The sequence below is a fragment of the Coffea arabica genome, chromosome 2c (genome assembly GCF_036785885.1).
Source record: "Coffea arabica cultivar ET-39 chromosome 2c, Coffea Arabica ET-39 HiFi, whole genome shotgun sequence".
NCBI lineage: Eukaryota > Viridiplantae > Streptophyta > Magnoliopsida > Gentianales > Rubiaceae > Coffea > Coffea arabica.
In genome coordinates this window covers 17,520,819-17,533,575 of record NC_092312.1, presented here as the reverse complement: position 1 = coordinate 17,533,575, position 12,757 = coordinate 17,520,819, and the positions used below count along the sequence as shown (strand labels likewise).

At 40.0% G+C, this 12,757-nt stretch overlaps 2 protein-coding genes across 3 annotated transcripts; one reads left to right on the top strand and one right to left on the bottom strand.

The window, feature by feature from the left end:
* The first annotated feature begins 464 nt into the window (after nucleotides 1-464).
* LOC113726452 (polyadenylate-binding protein 2-like) lies at nucleotides 465-5,730 on the top strand. The gene is made up of 9 exons (XM_027250179.2): nucleotides 465-1,336; nucleotides 1,922-2,040; nucleotides 2,222-2,878; nucleotides 2,972-3,049; nucleotides 3,141-3,230; nucleotides 3,475-3,612; nucleotides 4,335-4,514; nucleotides 4,610-4,810; nucleotides 5,254-5,730. Exons 1-9 carry the CDS (start codon nucleotides 1,084-1,086, stop codon nucleotides 5,497-5,499), a joined length of 1,962 nt encoding a protein of 653 aa, XP_027105980.2. The 5' UTR covers nucleotides 465-1,083; the 3' UTR covers nucleotides 5,500-5,730.
* A 743-nt stretch (nucleotides 5,731-6,473) lies between these two features.
* LOC113726449 (probable E3 ubiquitin ligase SUD1) lies at nucleotides 6,474-12,710 on the bottom strand. Of its 2 annotated transcripts, none has more exons than XM_072074810.1 (9): nucleotides 12,194-12,710; nucleotides 11,088-11,780; nucleotides 10,099-10,629; nucleotides 9,797-10,008; nucleotides 9,330-9,689; nucleotides 8,252-8,412; nucleotides 7,991-8,154; nucleotides 7,722-7,868; nucleotides 6,474-7,328 (listed from the first exon to the last, which is right to left on the bottom strand). In XM_072074810.1, exons 1-9 carry the CDS (start codon nucleotides 12,512-12,514, stop codon nucleotides 6,828-6,830), a joined length of 3,090 nt encoding a protein of 1,029 aa, XP_071930911.1. In that variant the 5' UTR covers nucleotides 12,515-12,710; the 3' UTR covers nucleotides 6,474-6,827. The 2 variants fall into 2 exon arrangements, with proteins under 2 accessions (XP_071930911.1, XP_071930910.1); XM_072074809.1 differs by having other exon boundaries at nucleotides 10,099-10,866; nucleotides 12,194-12,709.
* Between the last annotated feature and the right edge of the window lie 47 nt (nucleotides 12,711-12,757).

Sequence of the window (12,757 nt, the reverse complement as noted above, 5' to 3'; positions counted from 1 at the left end):
GTATCATATATATATATATTTTTTTGCTATATATGGATGGATATAGTGGTATTTTTCTTATGTCCGAAACCCAAACACAGTGGACCAACATAAGGCGGCAGACCAGAAAAGATTTCGCAAAAACCGTGAGAGGTCCAATAAATCTGGGCAGACATATGCAGCAGGCAACGGGCCAACCACTAAAAATATTATTTACAATAAAAAGACGAAAAAGGCCAAAATCTGTAGAGAAACAACAACGAAACCAGTGTAAAAGGGTAAAATTGGAATAAGGCGACCAAAATTTAGAACCTGTGGCCGACAAGCATGAAACAAAGATGACCCCACAATGAGTTCCATCACACCTACAAAGACAAATGAGGACAAAATCAATGCTCAAATTACAAAATAACCAGTGGAAATCACTGTTGCCAACCCTTCGGCGCTTTATGTAGTTAGAGATACCCTTTTTTCCCCCCCACATCGATCCCAACCCTTTGAGAATGGCACAAATATACAATCCTCCTCCCGTATCTACCAACCGCCAGTGTACCCCTCTCCTAATCCAACGGCGCAGATTTTGTGCACAAGCTTGCCCACCCCCTAGGGTAACCGCGCGCACCGCTATTGAGCCCGCCAGATATAAAAAAACCGCCGCTTCTGCCCTTGCCCAGTGCACTTGCTCTTTGCTCCCCCACCCCTCCTCTCTCATCCCACAGCGCCGTCGCCGTCGCTGTCGGCGGCGATACTCCCATACCCTCCGTCGGATCTCCGACTTATCCTTCTCTATTTTCATCCTTCCCTCTCCTCTCTCTTTTTAGTGTAAAAGGCTAAAAAAAAGGAAAAAGAAAATCTTTGAGTTTAAAAGTATCTTTTTGTTGGATTTTCTTTTAATATATTGAAGGCAAGAAAAAAAAAACGAAAATTTCGGGAACATTTTCCAAATTTAGACTGTCATAATTTTTGGTGCTACTGTCTAGGGTTTGTTTCTCGAATAACAAGAGGAGAGGGAAGCGAGAAAAAAATCACAAAAAAAATTGAAAAATTTCCAAAAAAAAATCCTAAAATTTTTGTCCTCCATTTAGCTACGGTTTTCGAGTTGAGATGGCTCAGGTTCAGGTGCCGCAGTCGGTGATGAATGTGAATGCTACTACTACAGCTGCTGCTGGCGGTGCGAATCCTCAGTTCGTGCCGACGTCGCTTTATGTAGGTGACTTGGATTTGCACGTCACTGATTCGCAGCTTTACGATCTGTTCAACCAGGTTGGACAGGTGGTTTCGGTCAGGGTTTGCCGGGATTTGACGACTCGACGGTCACTTGGATATGGTTATGTCAATTATGGCAATCCGCAAGATGGTTAGTTCATACTCCTTATCCTTCAATTAATGCTGCCTTCATATTTCCATTCAATTCCTTGGCTGCTTTGGTGACCTAATGGCTACTGTCATAGTTATGTGGACTTCGGGTGTTATTTTATTGAAAAAGTCATCTATTCCTGGGCTCTCAAGTAAATATCGCTGATTTGGGTGAGTTATGAGATTATCATTACTGTATGTGTCTGGTTTATGTTGAGGACTCTATTGATTAGTGTTATCGTAATCTTTGATTTTTATTTGAGATGCACATCCTTTGGTTTCGTATTTCAAGTCCTTCTAATAGGAAAGGACCATGCTTTTGTTTATTTGAATTCTTGTGATATATAGTAGTTCATCTTTATCATTTCTAAGGAATTACTGGTCTTATTATTGAGCATCTCTGAAGCATTATTCAGCAGTTCATCCAGGCATGGCTAGTCTTTTTGAAGTTCTATTTGCAACAGTAAACTTTTTTTTTACTACTGTATATTAGTTGGTCTTCTTGTTTCATTCCATCCTGTCTGCTTGTGTTTGGGTCTTATTCCCCAGTGCTGTTGCTAACCATATTTCTTTGTCTCCAACACAGCTGCACGGGCTCTAGAGATTCTAAATTTTACTCCTCTCAATGGGAAGCCCATTAGAGTTATGTATTCTCATCGAGATCCCAGCATACGTAAAAGTGGTTCTGGAAATATATTTATTAAGGTATATGGTTCTCTGCTTCAGTTTTTTTCCTTTCCTTCTCTTTTTCTTTTTTTTTTTTTTGAAAGGAGGGGGGGGGGGGGCTTGGGCGTTGTACCCTATGGTCCAGTGGTTGGTAACATCTTTGCTCCCAATTGAATTTTTTTTAGTTCTTTTCAAATGATTATTTTCTCTCTCTTGACAGAATTTGGACAAAGCGATTGACCATAAGGCTTTGCACGACACATTTTCTGTATTTGGAAACATTCTCTCTTGCAAGGTGGCAACCGATGTTTCTGGTCAGTCAAAGGGCTATGGGTTTGTGCAATATGATACTGATGAAGCTGCTCAAAAAGCTATTGAGAAACTCAACGGGATGCTGCTGAATGATAAGCAAGTATATGTTGGACCTTTCCTTCGGAAACAAGAAAGAGAAATGGCTGTAGACAAGACAAAATTTACTAATGTTTTTGTGAAGAATCTCTCAGAATCAACCACTGATGAAGACCTAAAGAAAGTATTTGGTGATTATGGGACAATAACTAGTGTTGTGGTAATGAGGGATGAAGATGGAAAGTCAAAGTGTTTTGGATTCGTGAACTTTGAGAACCCTGAAGATGCTGCAAAATCTGTTGAAGCTGTTAATGGATATAAATTTGATAACAAAGAATGGTTTGTTGGGAAAGCCCAAAAGAAATCTGAGAGAGAACAAGAATTAAAACAACGATTCGAGCAGAGTATTAAGGAGGCTGCTGACAAATCACAAGGGTTGAACCTCTATATAAAGAATTTAGATGACAGCATTAATGATGATAAGCTTAGGGAATTGTTCTCCCCCTTTGGTGTTATAACTTCATGCAAGGTCTCTGGTGCCTGTGTCTGTTTGAATAGCATCTCTCTATTCAATTGTTGTGTCACAATAATTAAGTTTTTGTGTTCTACTTATATCTGCCAGGTTATGCGAGATCCCAATGGAATCAGCAGAGGATCTGGGTTTGTTGCATTCTCAATTCCTGAAGAAGCATCAAGAGCTGTAAGTTTGTGGTTTTGTTTTTGTGATATTTCAGTGTGTTATATTCCTCCATTTGAGCTTCAAGGTGCAATGTTACTCTGTACTGCCACAGCTTTCCGAAATGAATGGGAAGATGATTGTTAGCAAACCACTTTATGTTGCTCTTGCACAGAGAAAGGAAGAGAGAAGAGCAAGGTTGCAGGTATATTTTGGATGCTATCTCTTATTTTGACTTTGTAGTCTAAAACCTCATGACAGTTAGTGATAATTTAGAATAAGAGTATGAGTACACTTTTTTATTGAATGAGAATTATATTCCATGGAATCTTTGTAATGTGAAGAACGCACCTGATCTCTCTCTCTCTCTCCAGTTTTGAAATTTTGATACTTTTGCTTTTGTATCGTTATTTTGATGAACGTGGGTAACTTTCCTTGCATTCATGCAGGCTCAATTTTCTCAATTGCGTCCAATTGCAATGGGACCCTCTGTTGCTCCTAGAATGCCAATGTACCCCCCTGGCGGTCCTGGTCTAGGGCAACAAATATTTTATGGACAGCCGCCACCTGCTATCATTCCTCCCCAAGTAAATACATTCTTCATGAGTCTGTTTCTTAATCTGGTTGTGCTGATTACTCATTTTTTAAGACAAGCTGATTGGAAAGAGCTGTTTACTTGAGGCACAGTGTGCTCACTTTCACCATTTTGTCTTAGATTTTGAAGGGGAGAGTTTTAGAGTTTAGCATCTATTTGTGCTTTATTTCTCAGAGCCTTTTGAGATGACTGTGGCTGACTTGAACAGTTAAACTGGTCTTGATGTTCTTTCTTTTGTGAAGTGTAACGTTGTCATTAGTTTGTGTATAGGAAGGTTTATATTTGGTGGTAAGCTGATAATAGCTATCAAAGCATTCACAAAAACATGTTTATGTAAATTAAGATTTTTGGTGGCAAAAGGCTGGTGACTATATAATTTTATTAGGTCATTCTTCATACATTTATTGCTGAATTTATAGCTCTCTGTGTTCCTAAGTAACATCTCGTTAGGTCTATTCTGTTTTAAGCAGAGATTATTCTTATTGATTTGCCAAATTTATGTTACAGAAGCAACTTGTTTCTTTCTGAACTAAATTGAATGCAGCGTTCTCTCTCTCTCTCCCTCTTTGTGGCATTCTAGGATGGGTAAATGTATTAGTTAGTATAGGGATATTATATCATGTATTTTGTCATGTTTGTGCCTGTCTGGTGGATTAATTTGCACAATTATTGGAAAGTTGAGGACACGTTTCTCTTCTTTGTTTTGCATTTCAGCCTGGTTTTGGCTATCAACAGCAGCTTGTTCCTGGAATGAGGCCTGGTGGAGCTCCAATGCCGAACTTTTTTGTGCCAATGGTTCAGCAAGGGCAGCAAGGACAGCGTCCTGGTGGCAGGCGAGGTGGTACTGTTCCGGTCCAGCAGGGTCAACAACCAGTTCCAATGATGCAGCAGCAGGTTTGCGGATGGATTTTTTGTTTATCCTCTCGAGGCAGCGGATTTATTCCTGTCTTCTTTTATGCATCTTCCCAATTTGTTTCGTTTTGTGACAGATGATTCCAAGGGGACGTGGATACCGTTACCCTCCAGGACGTGCCCTGCCTGATGTCTCTATGCCAGGTGTTGTGGGAGGCATGCTTTCCGTCCCATATGATATGGGTGGCATGCCATTACGTGATGTCGTATCTCAGCCAGTCCCAATTGGGGCTCTGGCATCTGCGCTTGCCAATGCTTCTCCTGCTGATCAGAGGACGGTAGGTTAATTTGCGATTCTTCTATTTGTTCAGCTGTTGAGTCCATTGAAGAAAACAGGAGTGTGTGTGTGTTTTTATAGTTGTTTTATGGGCTGGGAATTTCTTACATACTGGGAATGGTGTATATTTGTGTATTTTCAGCTTGCCATAATTTGAAATCCATTATTGCATTCTGTTCTAATGAGGTGATTTTTTTATTTGTCTGACATTGATTGTGTTTGAATTTTACTTGTTTTGCTTGGGTTCTAGTTTTTAAATAGTAGCAAGTAATTTTTTCCATCAGTTTTACTGGAGTATGTTCTTACTGTACAATCTGCTCTTCACTTCCCTTCACCCCACCTTCCATTACCAATATAATGTTGAGTGACTAATGACTGATGAATGCCTAGTTTGAGAGTTGGATTAAAATTTGTCATCACTGAGTAGTATGATTTTATCTGCAGATGTTGGGCGAGAATCTATACCCACTTGTCGAACAGTTGGAGCCTGAAACAGCAGCTAAGGTTACTGGTATGCTTTTGGAGATGGACCAGACAGAGGTTCTACACCTGCTTGAGTCACCAGAAGCTCTGAAGTCGAAGGTTGCAGAGGCCATGGAGGTCTTAAGGAATGTTTCTCAGCAGCAGCAGGCAACCAATCCTGCTGATCAATTGGCATCATTGTCCTTGAATGATGGTCTTGTTTCCTGAGTGAACTGATTGCGGAGTTAAATCTAGACTTTTGTGCTTTGGTTTTTGAAACACGAGGGTTGGAGCATTGATTCAGTTCTTTTTGAGGTTGGAATGCACTATTTTGTTATGTTGATCTATTTGCCTGTTTGGATTTCAGGATTGTTTTCTTAGCTCGCTTTCCCATCTGTAGATGAGAAGGCTGTATCATCTATGTTAGTGGGAACTGGACGTGTTGCCAATTGCCATAAATATTGTCTTCCTCAGGTTCTATAAAGTAACTCAAAACCAAAGTAATGGGCCGGTCTAGTCTAAATCTTTTAACTATTTAGTGATCAGGTGTGTTGTCAGTAGGCGTCTTCGTTTCAGTTTGTCATGCTTCAGAGCGAATACCATCACATAGAATATCAATTGTCGACGTCAGGACTTTTTCCTTATTCACATTGGCGACGGAGCATATGCCTAAATGCGCGGCGGAAGAACAGCAAAACGAAAATATGGTGGGCGTAACGCTCTACACATTGATACGAGATATCAAAGCTTAAAAGATTTGTTTTTCACTCTCTCTCAGGGGCCAAGCTTAAGATGGTTATTTCTTTTCTTTTTTTTTCATGTTTTATTTTCCTCTCGTGTTAGATGGAAATAGTGTTGCTTTTTCATTCTTTTTTCTGGGGTTAAGCATAAGATAGTTCAGTAGCATAGCTTTGTTTCTATTTTATGTTTTATTTTTCAATCGCAGTGCTAGCTAACGATCGTAGGTCTTCAATGGTTTTTGCTGCTAGTATTGCAGGCTAGCTCAATTGGTGCTACAGTAAGCAACACACTGACTAATATTAACAAGCCATTTCAAGATCCAAAACGAAACGCAACAAATGTTACGAGCTAACAAATATGCAAAATACAGGTATTATGTCCGCTTGTGTGGAAAAGCAGGAAAGAACCCTGTCAAAAAGTTCTTTTCCATAATTTGAGGAAAAAAAAAAAGAACCAAGACGGATCAAAGCAGTCCGCTGCCATCTAACATGCTTAAACGTTCATCATCTGCAACTACTTGGCAATCCACCACCACGAGGTGTTCGAAATCCTACAAAGAAAAATTTTGACATAAATGGTGTCCTATGCATACTCCTAACTGACCAGACAGAATACATTTAAGTACTAGTTCCACAATGATTTATACACATTCTCATTGATTTGTATCATTCGAAGATTTTGGCCCGTCATATTCACAAAAGCCCGGAAAAAAAATTGATGCTTCAACACATGCTTCAACGATCGCCCAATCCTCACATGAGGAAAACCTTGGCAAGCTGATATATTGACACCCTACTTTACACATCTCCTAAAGATTAAGCATCTTGTCGAACATGCCTTTGCCTAATCCCTACATCGGCAGCATCTGGTTCACTCTGAAGTAAGCTAGTGCCATGTTCATTAGAATTTTGTCCTTCCTGGGAAACACTACCATTTTGCCTCTCAACACCTTCACCGTAGTTATGAAGCCTCCTACCAATGAGGTAGCGATCATCACGTATAGAATTGTGCAGGTTTGTGAACCAGACATGGAATCTCTTTGCACAGTACCACAACAAACCGAGGCCAAGACAACCCAACCAGGCAAAACGATATACAGCTGAGTTGACCACTAATGGGTACCCAAATATCGGAAACACTCCTCTGGCTAAAACATAAGGAACACACAAGGCAGTGAGCAACTTCATAATGATAGGAAAGACTATTTCCCTCAGCACCCAGAAGCCCTGCAACCTAGAGAAGCCATCCTCCCTGACTCTCTCAAATTTTATTCGCCAACTCTCATCTACCAAAGGCAACACTTGATCCAGCATGACCTGTTTGAACAATTCATTAAGAATAAGAATCTTACCTAATCTTCAAATATCAACTCAACAATAGAAATGCTCTTCCATGGTCAGAAAGATGTAAAACTCACTGATATCAATGCAAAAAAAAAAAAAAAAAAAAAAAAAAAAAAAATCCAAGTGATATTGGAAAAAATAAAAAAGCATTCAGAAGAATTTGTTCATGCTTTCCCCCATCAGCTAGTTCTCTCAAAAGCAGTATAATATTAGAAGCTATCTTTTTTTTCCCATTTTGTGATAGAATCATTTAGTTTCATATTCAAGAAGAGACAACCACGAATTTCAGAAACTGAATTTACAAGCAGTATAGTTCCACAAGAGGAGTAGAAAAACTCAGGATCAATATACAAATGCAATACTCACCAGCCTAGTCCAAATCTTAAGAAAGATCAATCCAAGGGCCCAATCCTGATACAAAAGGAAAACTGGACTTTCATTCACGGGCACTCGCATTGGTACAATCACCAAGAGCTCGAAAAGCAGTCCAATTAAAACAGGAATGACAAAAATCTGGAAGATGAGTGAAAAAGAGTTAGGAGTAAGGAAATCAGATAAAACAAACAAACAACCCTTAAAAAAATTAGAAAACTTCAAATACAACAGTGACTTGTTCGGAACTAAAATGTCCATACCCATATTGATAACAATGCAGTACTCTTAATCACGATCCCACACCATTTCCAAATTTGCTTAAACAAAATTGTAGCCCTATTTGTTCTTATCTGCTCAATTGAGTACCTTGCTCCAGCCACAGCAGTCCAAATGACATAACTTCCAATTACAAAAGCATACAAGTCTGAAGAAGAACAAAACAAATATCAGGCATTATTTCTCATCCCATAAACAGGAAATAATTTTAATACAGTTGCAAAAGCTGCAGTCTGTTGTATTACCATTGCACTTTATTCCATGTGTTATTGGGAGAAGTGGAAGGGCATTGAAAAGTGTTCGACCAAGTGAAACAGGCACAACAATCAGGGAAGAGTTGAAGATAAGAAGAGTCATCCAAGCCACTACCAACAGCAGCACAATTCGAAGCACAAAGCTGCACCTACTGGAAGATGAAAGAGATCATGTAAGGAACATGCCCCCCGGGGGCAGGGGGGGTCAGTCTCAGGAAGCCAGTAGTTACATAAAGCTGATTTATAATCCAATGAGATATTTGCTGAAACCAATTGACAGATAATGGTAGCTGTATATTTTAACAGAATATACAAGACAAGCAGTGATGAAGAGAATTGAAATAGAAATCAGAGAGGAAGATAAAAGAGAACTCAGTGATTTTGAAGTTGGACTGAGACTTCATATTTTTTAGTTACAGCTAATTGCCAAAATTACACTTCAAAACAAATATTCTAGTATAACATAGTACTAGTTCAATCAAATCAAGTAAATTGCATCAAGCTAATCACAGAAATAGCTAGAAGAGTCCAGAAAAGAAGAATTCCAAGAAAACCTCGAATGCAGCAAAGAAAAGTATATTGAAATTGAGGTTCGATTTGCTGAAAAGATAGAAGTGTGGTTGGAAAACCAAAAATTACGGCATGCTAAAGTCATTTAACATCATAGTGTCCACAGGTAAATTAAAAGTCATTGGATTCCCAAGTTAAAGAAAAAACTAACATAGTCCAAGGGGCCCAGACTAGAAAAGGGAAAGCGCAAAGTAATATCTTCATCAGCTTGGTCGTAAGGATTCTATAAGTTTAGTTAGCTAGGGAAGTAAATTTTGGAGTATAGGTAATGTTACTGTCAAGACTAAAGAAAGCTCATAATAGTAGACAATTATATGAATCATCCAAGCTATAACATTCTCCAACAACCATAGGCTGGACTAGGTCTCCAAAGAGCTCACACCAAAGCAAAAATTTTATTCCACCAACAATTGTAAGTTATTAAGGATGAATACTGCATATGAGAGGTATGATTGTCCAAATAAGAATATGGTTCATCATTAGCATTCCTGCTACTTACTCTGTATCAGAGTGCTCATCATTGTCAAGCTCCTCAGACATACTGGCATTTCCTACTGCATTCCTGGCTCTGTTCACATCATCAGGGACAACTCCCACTAAGGCTCTATCCTGTCCACCCAGGTGTCCGTTAGCTCTATCTTGCCTACCTAGATCCCCGTTTCCGTTGTCATGAGCTCCATTATCCTCAGGTTTAGGAAGTAAATAATCAGTTAAACCAAGTGCCCAACCAACTGCAGTAAACCAGTATCGGAGAAGGGACTTGATTGTTGTCCTCAACTTAAAATGCTCAATAGCAAATGGAATACAAATTTGGAAGAGTAGCATGTCAGCAGGGATCTCAGTAAATGGATCGGATACACTGCAACAGAGAGAGAGAGGGGGGGAAAGAGAGAGAGAGAGAGTGAGAACTCAAAATGTTGAATGCAACAATCTTAGGGGAGAAGAAACTGAGAGGAGATGACTTACGAAATATCTAGAGGGAAAATTGAGGGAGCCACCCTCATGGCCAGTTTAACAGGTAAAAAGACCAACATAACTATCAAACTCCCATAAACAGCAACAGACAAGAGAACCCTACGAGCATGCTTGTGAACTGGATCATCGATCAGATCACGGAATGGATTATAGTTTGGATCAGCTGGATCTCGAAGAAAGTAAAGCACTCCATTACGTAAAACCTACAAACAAACACTTGATTATTTGATAAATTCAGAATGACATAAAAAATTGATAAAAAGTGATTGATTGTTTGACGGGCAGATTTATACCCCTCTAAGAAGACTGACAAAAATACTTATTTGTAACATGTACACAATTCCTACAACCCAATGAACCAAAGAGCTTGCCAATGGAGAAACCGAGAAAAATTCCACTCTTTGTGCAATAGATTTCCCAAACATTCTTATGGTACAGACATCCAACCACCAGCCGCACATCAAAGGAAAAACTCCAAGTTCAATCACCAAAAGGAAAGCAACCTTTATCATGGTCATAAGATGCCTCATTGCAGCCACAAACTGCCTTAGCAGTGATGGAATAGTCTCTGCAATAGAAGCAATACCATAGAACCTCCCCATGGTCAACGGCTCCCCTCTAGTGTATCGAATTAATGCGACCACTCCAAGGTAAAAGAAGATGAGCGAGAAGATAAACATGTAACCCACAGCAAGCGTGGTAACATCCGACAGACGTGATGGCCCAACAGCTTGTCCCTTCAGCAGTTCAGATGAAAAGGAGGTGGTAAGGTTGCTTGATCCTTCATTCAGCCCTGTTCCATTCACTTTCAACATTCCAGCAACCTGGCCAAGTAAATTCGAATCCTGGTTATCAGAAGTCAAATTCGCTACAGCAGTTAATGCATTCTTCAATGTAATATTGGCCAACGAGAGGGCTGATTCTGTAAGTGGCATGACCGTTGACAATACTGGGCTAGTAGCTGAGGACAAAAGCCACGATAAATAATAAAGTATAACTCTTCCCAATGAGAATGGCACAAATATTACTACTCCGAGGAATATCATGTTGCTTGCAAGAACCTAGTCAGAAGCAAAAAGAAGTGTATCAACAGACTTGCTCTTAAAAATAAAAGGTAATGGTGAGTGGGTGGCAGATCATAATTTATTTAAATGCAAACAAACCTCAGCCTGAAGTTATTCAGAGCAGACTAAGTAAAAAAAAATATTTTAATGCACTGAGCTAAGGAACAAGTAATGGTTATGGAAATGAACAAAAATGGCTATGGCACAGAGAAACTTACAGTGAATGCATTCTCAACCAGGTGGAAAACAGGTCCTTGCATTCCAACCAGCTCATCAAATGGCACATCCTCTGCTCCATCCGCATCATCTAATCCATCAAACATCTGTTCCACATGAGCCTCGAGACGAGCAGCCTGCATCTCCCACCTAGCAGCAACATTTTCTGCATTCCTTCTGATTATCTGACCAGCACCACCAGCGCCCTGCTGTCCCACAGCCTCTTCACCATTTCCTTCACCTGCTAGATTTCTGTTAGCTTGACCAGGAGGTCTTCTTGCAGCACGAGCTCCATTTCTTTCTCCTTCATCATCCCTGTCAGCATCTTGGCCTCCAAGCTCTCGCAAATGTCTAAAGTAATCCCTCAAAGAAGTTGCCCCAAGAAATATGAACACAATGCTCGCAGAAAGTAGAAATCCATGCAGACAATCAGTAAGAACTACTGTAGTAGAAATGTGACTCAAAAACAGTCTCTGGGCTTCACCAAAACTTCTAACAAAAGCCAATCGCCAAATCCAAAATGTTATGAAAGGGATGATGAGAAGCCAGACAGAGAGCACAAAACTAAGGCGCAAGAAGAACTGTAGGACATGACACGCTTTCATTGCCATCCCAACCAAAAATTCTCGAAATGGAAGCCTTGTTGGAGCATTCTCGGCATAAACAGGAGAGAATGAAAATGAATGCTTACAAACCTGCAATTCATGTGACATAGAGGGATAATGAATGTCAGTCAAGAAAGACACCTACCATCTTAAAAACGAGAATAACGATAAGCCACCTACCAATCGGCTTGTTCTAAACTTTCTCAACTACAGCTTATTCAATTAAACACAAAGACACACACAACAAACTGTTTCGGTGCCGTTGAATTTCATGCTCTTGTGATCTCTATTAACTTCTCCTCTCCTCTCAAATTCAGGATTCTAAAAATTATTCAGATAAAAAATCTCCTTACATGCTTAAATACTAGACTAGTAAACACTTAATGAAAAGGAAAAGTAAAAAGCCCTAACCAAAATCCAGATCACCTGCAGATACCACCACATGTAAAAGAAAAAAAGAAAGGAAATCATAACTAAACAGAGAATATCAGAAACCACCGAACCTCGCATTGGCGAGCATTACTGTGATTGAGCCACTGAAGCAGGCAATCTTGATGAACAAATTTGATACTACCACTGCAAGCGCATGGATATCGGAGAGGATTGTCGGTATCACCGGGGTTCCGGCAGATCCGGCAGACATCCTCTTCCTCATCGTCATCATCGAACCTGCTCACGGCCGCACTGTTACTAGTCACCTCTTTCACCACCGAAGATGACGACGCCGAAGCAGAAGACGTAGGTTCCGCCTTGGGTGATGAAACGGACAGGGATCCTCTGTCGCGGCCATCGCTAGACGCCGGCACCATCGGTGCGATCTCCATAGAAAAATTATTTGCTATGGGCAAGAGAAAATTAGGTTTATTGAACAATTACGACAGATAAATAGATTAGGTTTGGTGATTACGAGCAGAATGGATTGGTGATGAAGAGGAGACTGACGATATGGATCGAGGAAGGACGGCGGTGATGCGAGCAGCGCCAAATGACAAGTTTGTCCTCCAGCCTTGGTTGAACAATTCTGAGGGTTGCTTTGACTTTTAAAGTGATTGGGATTTTTTTTTTCT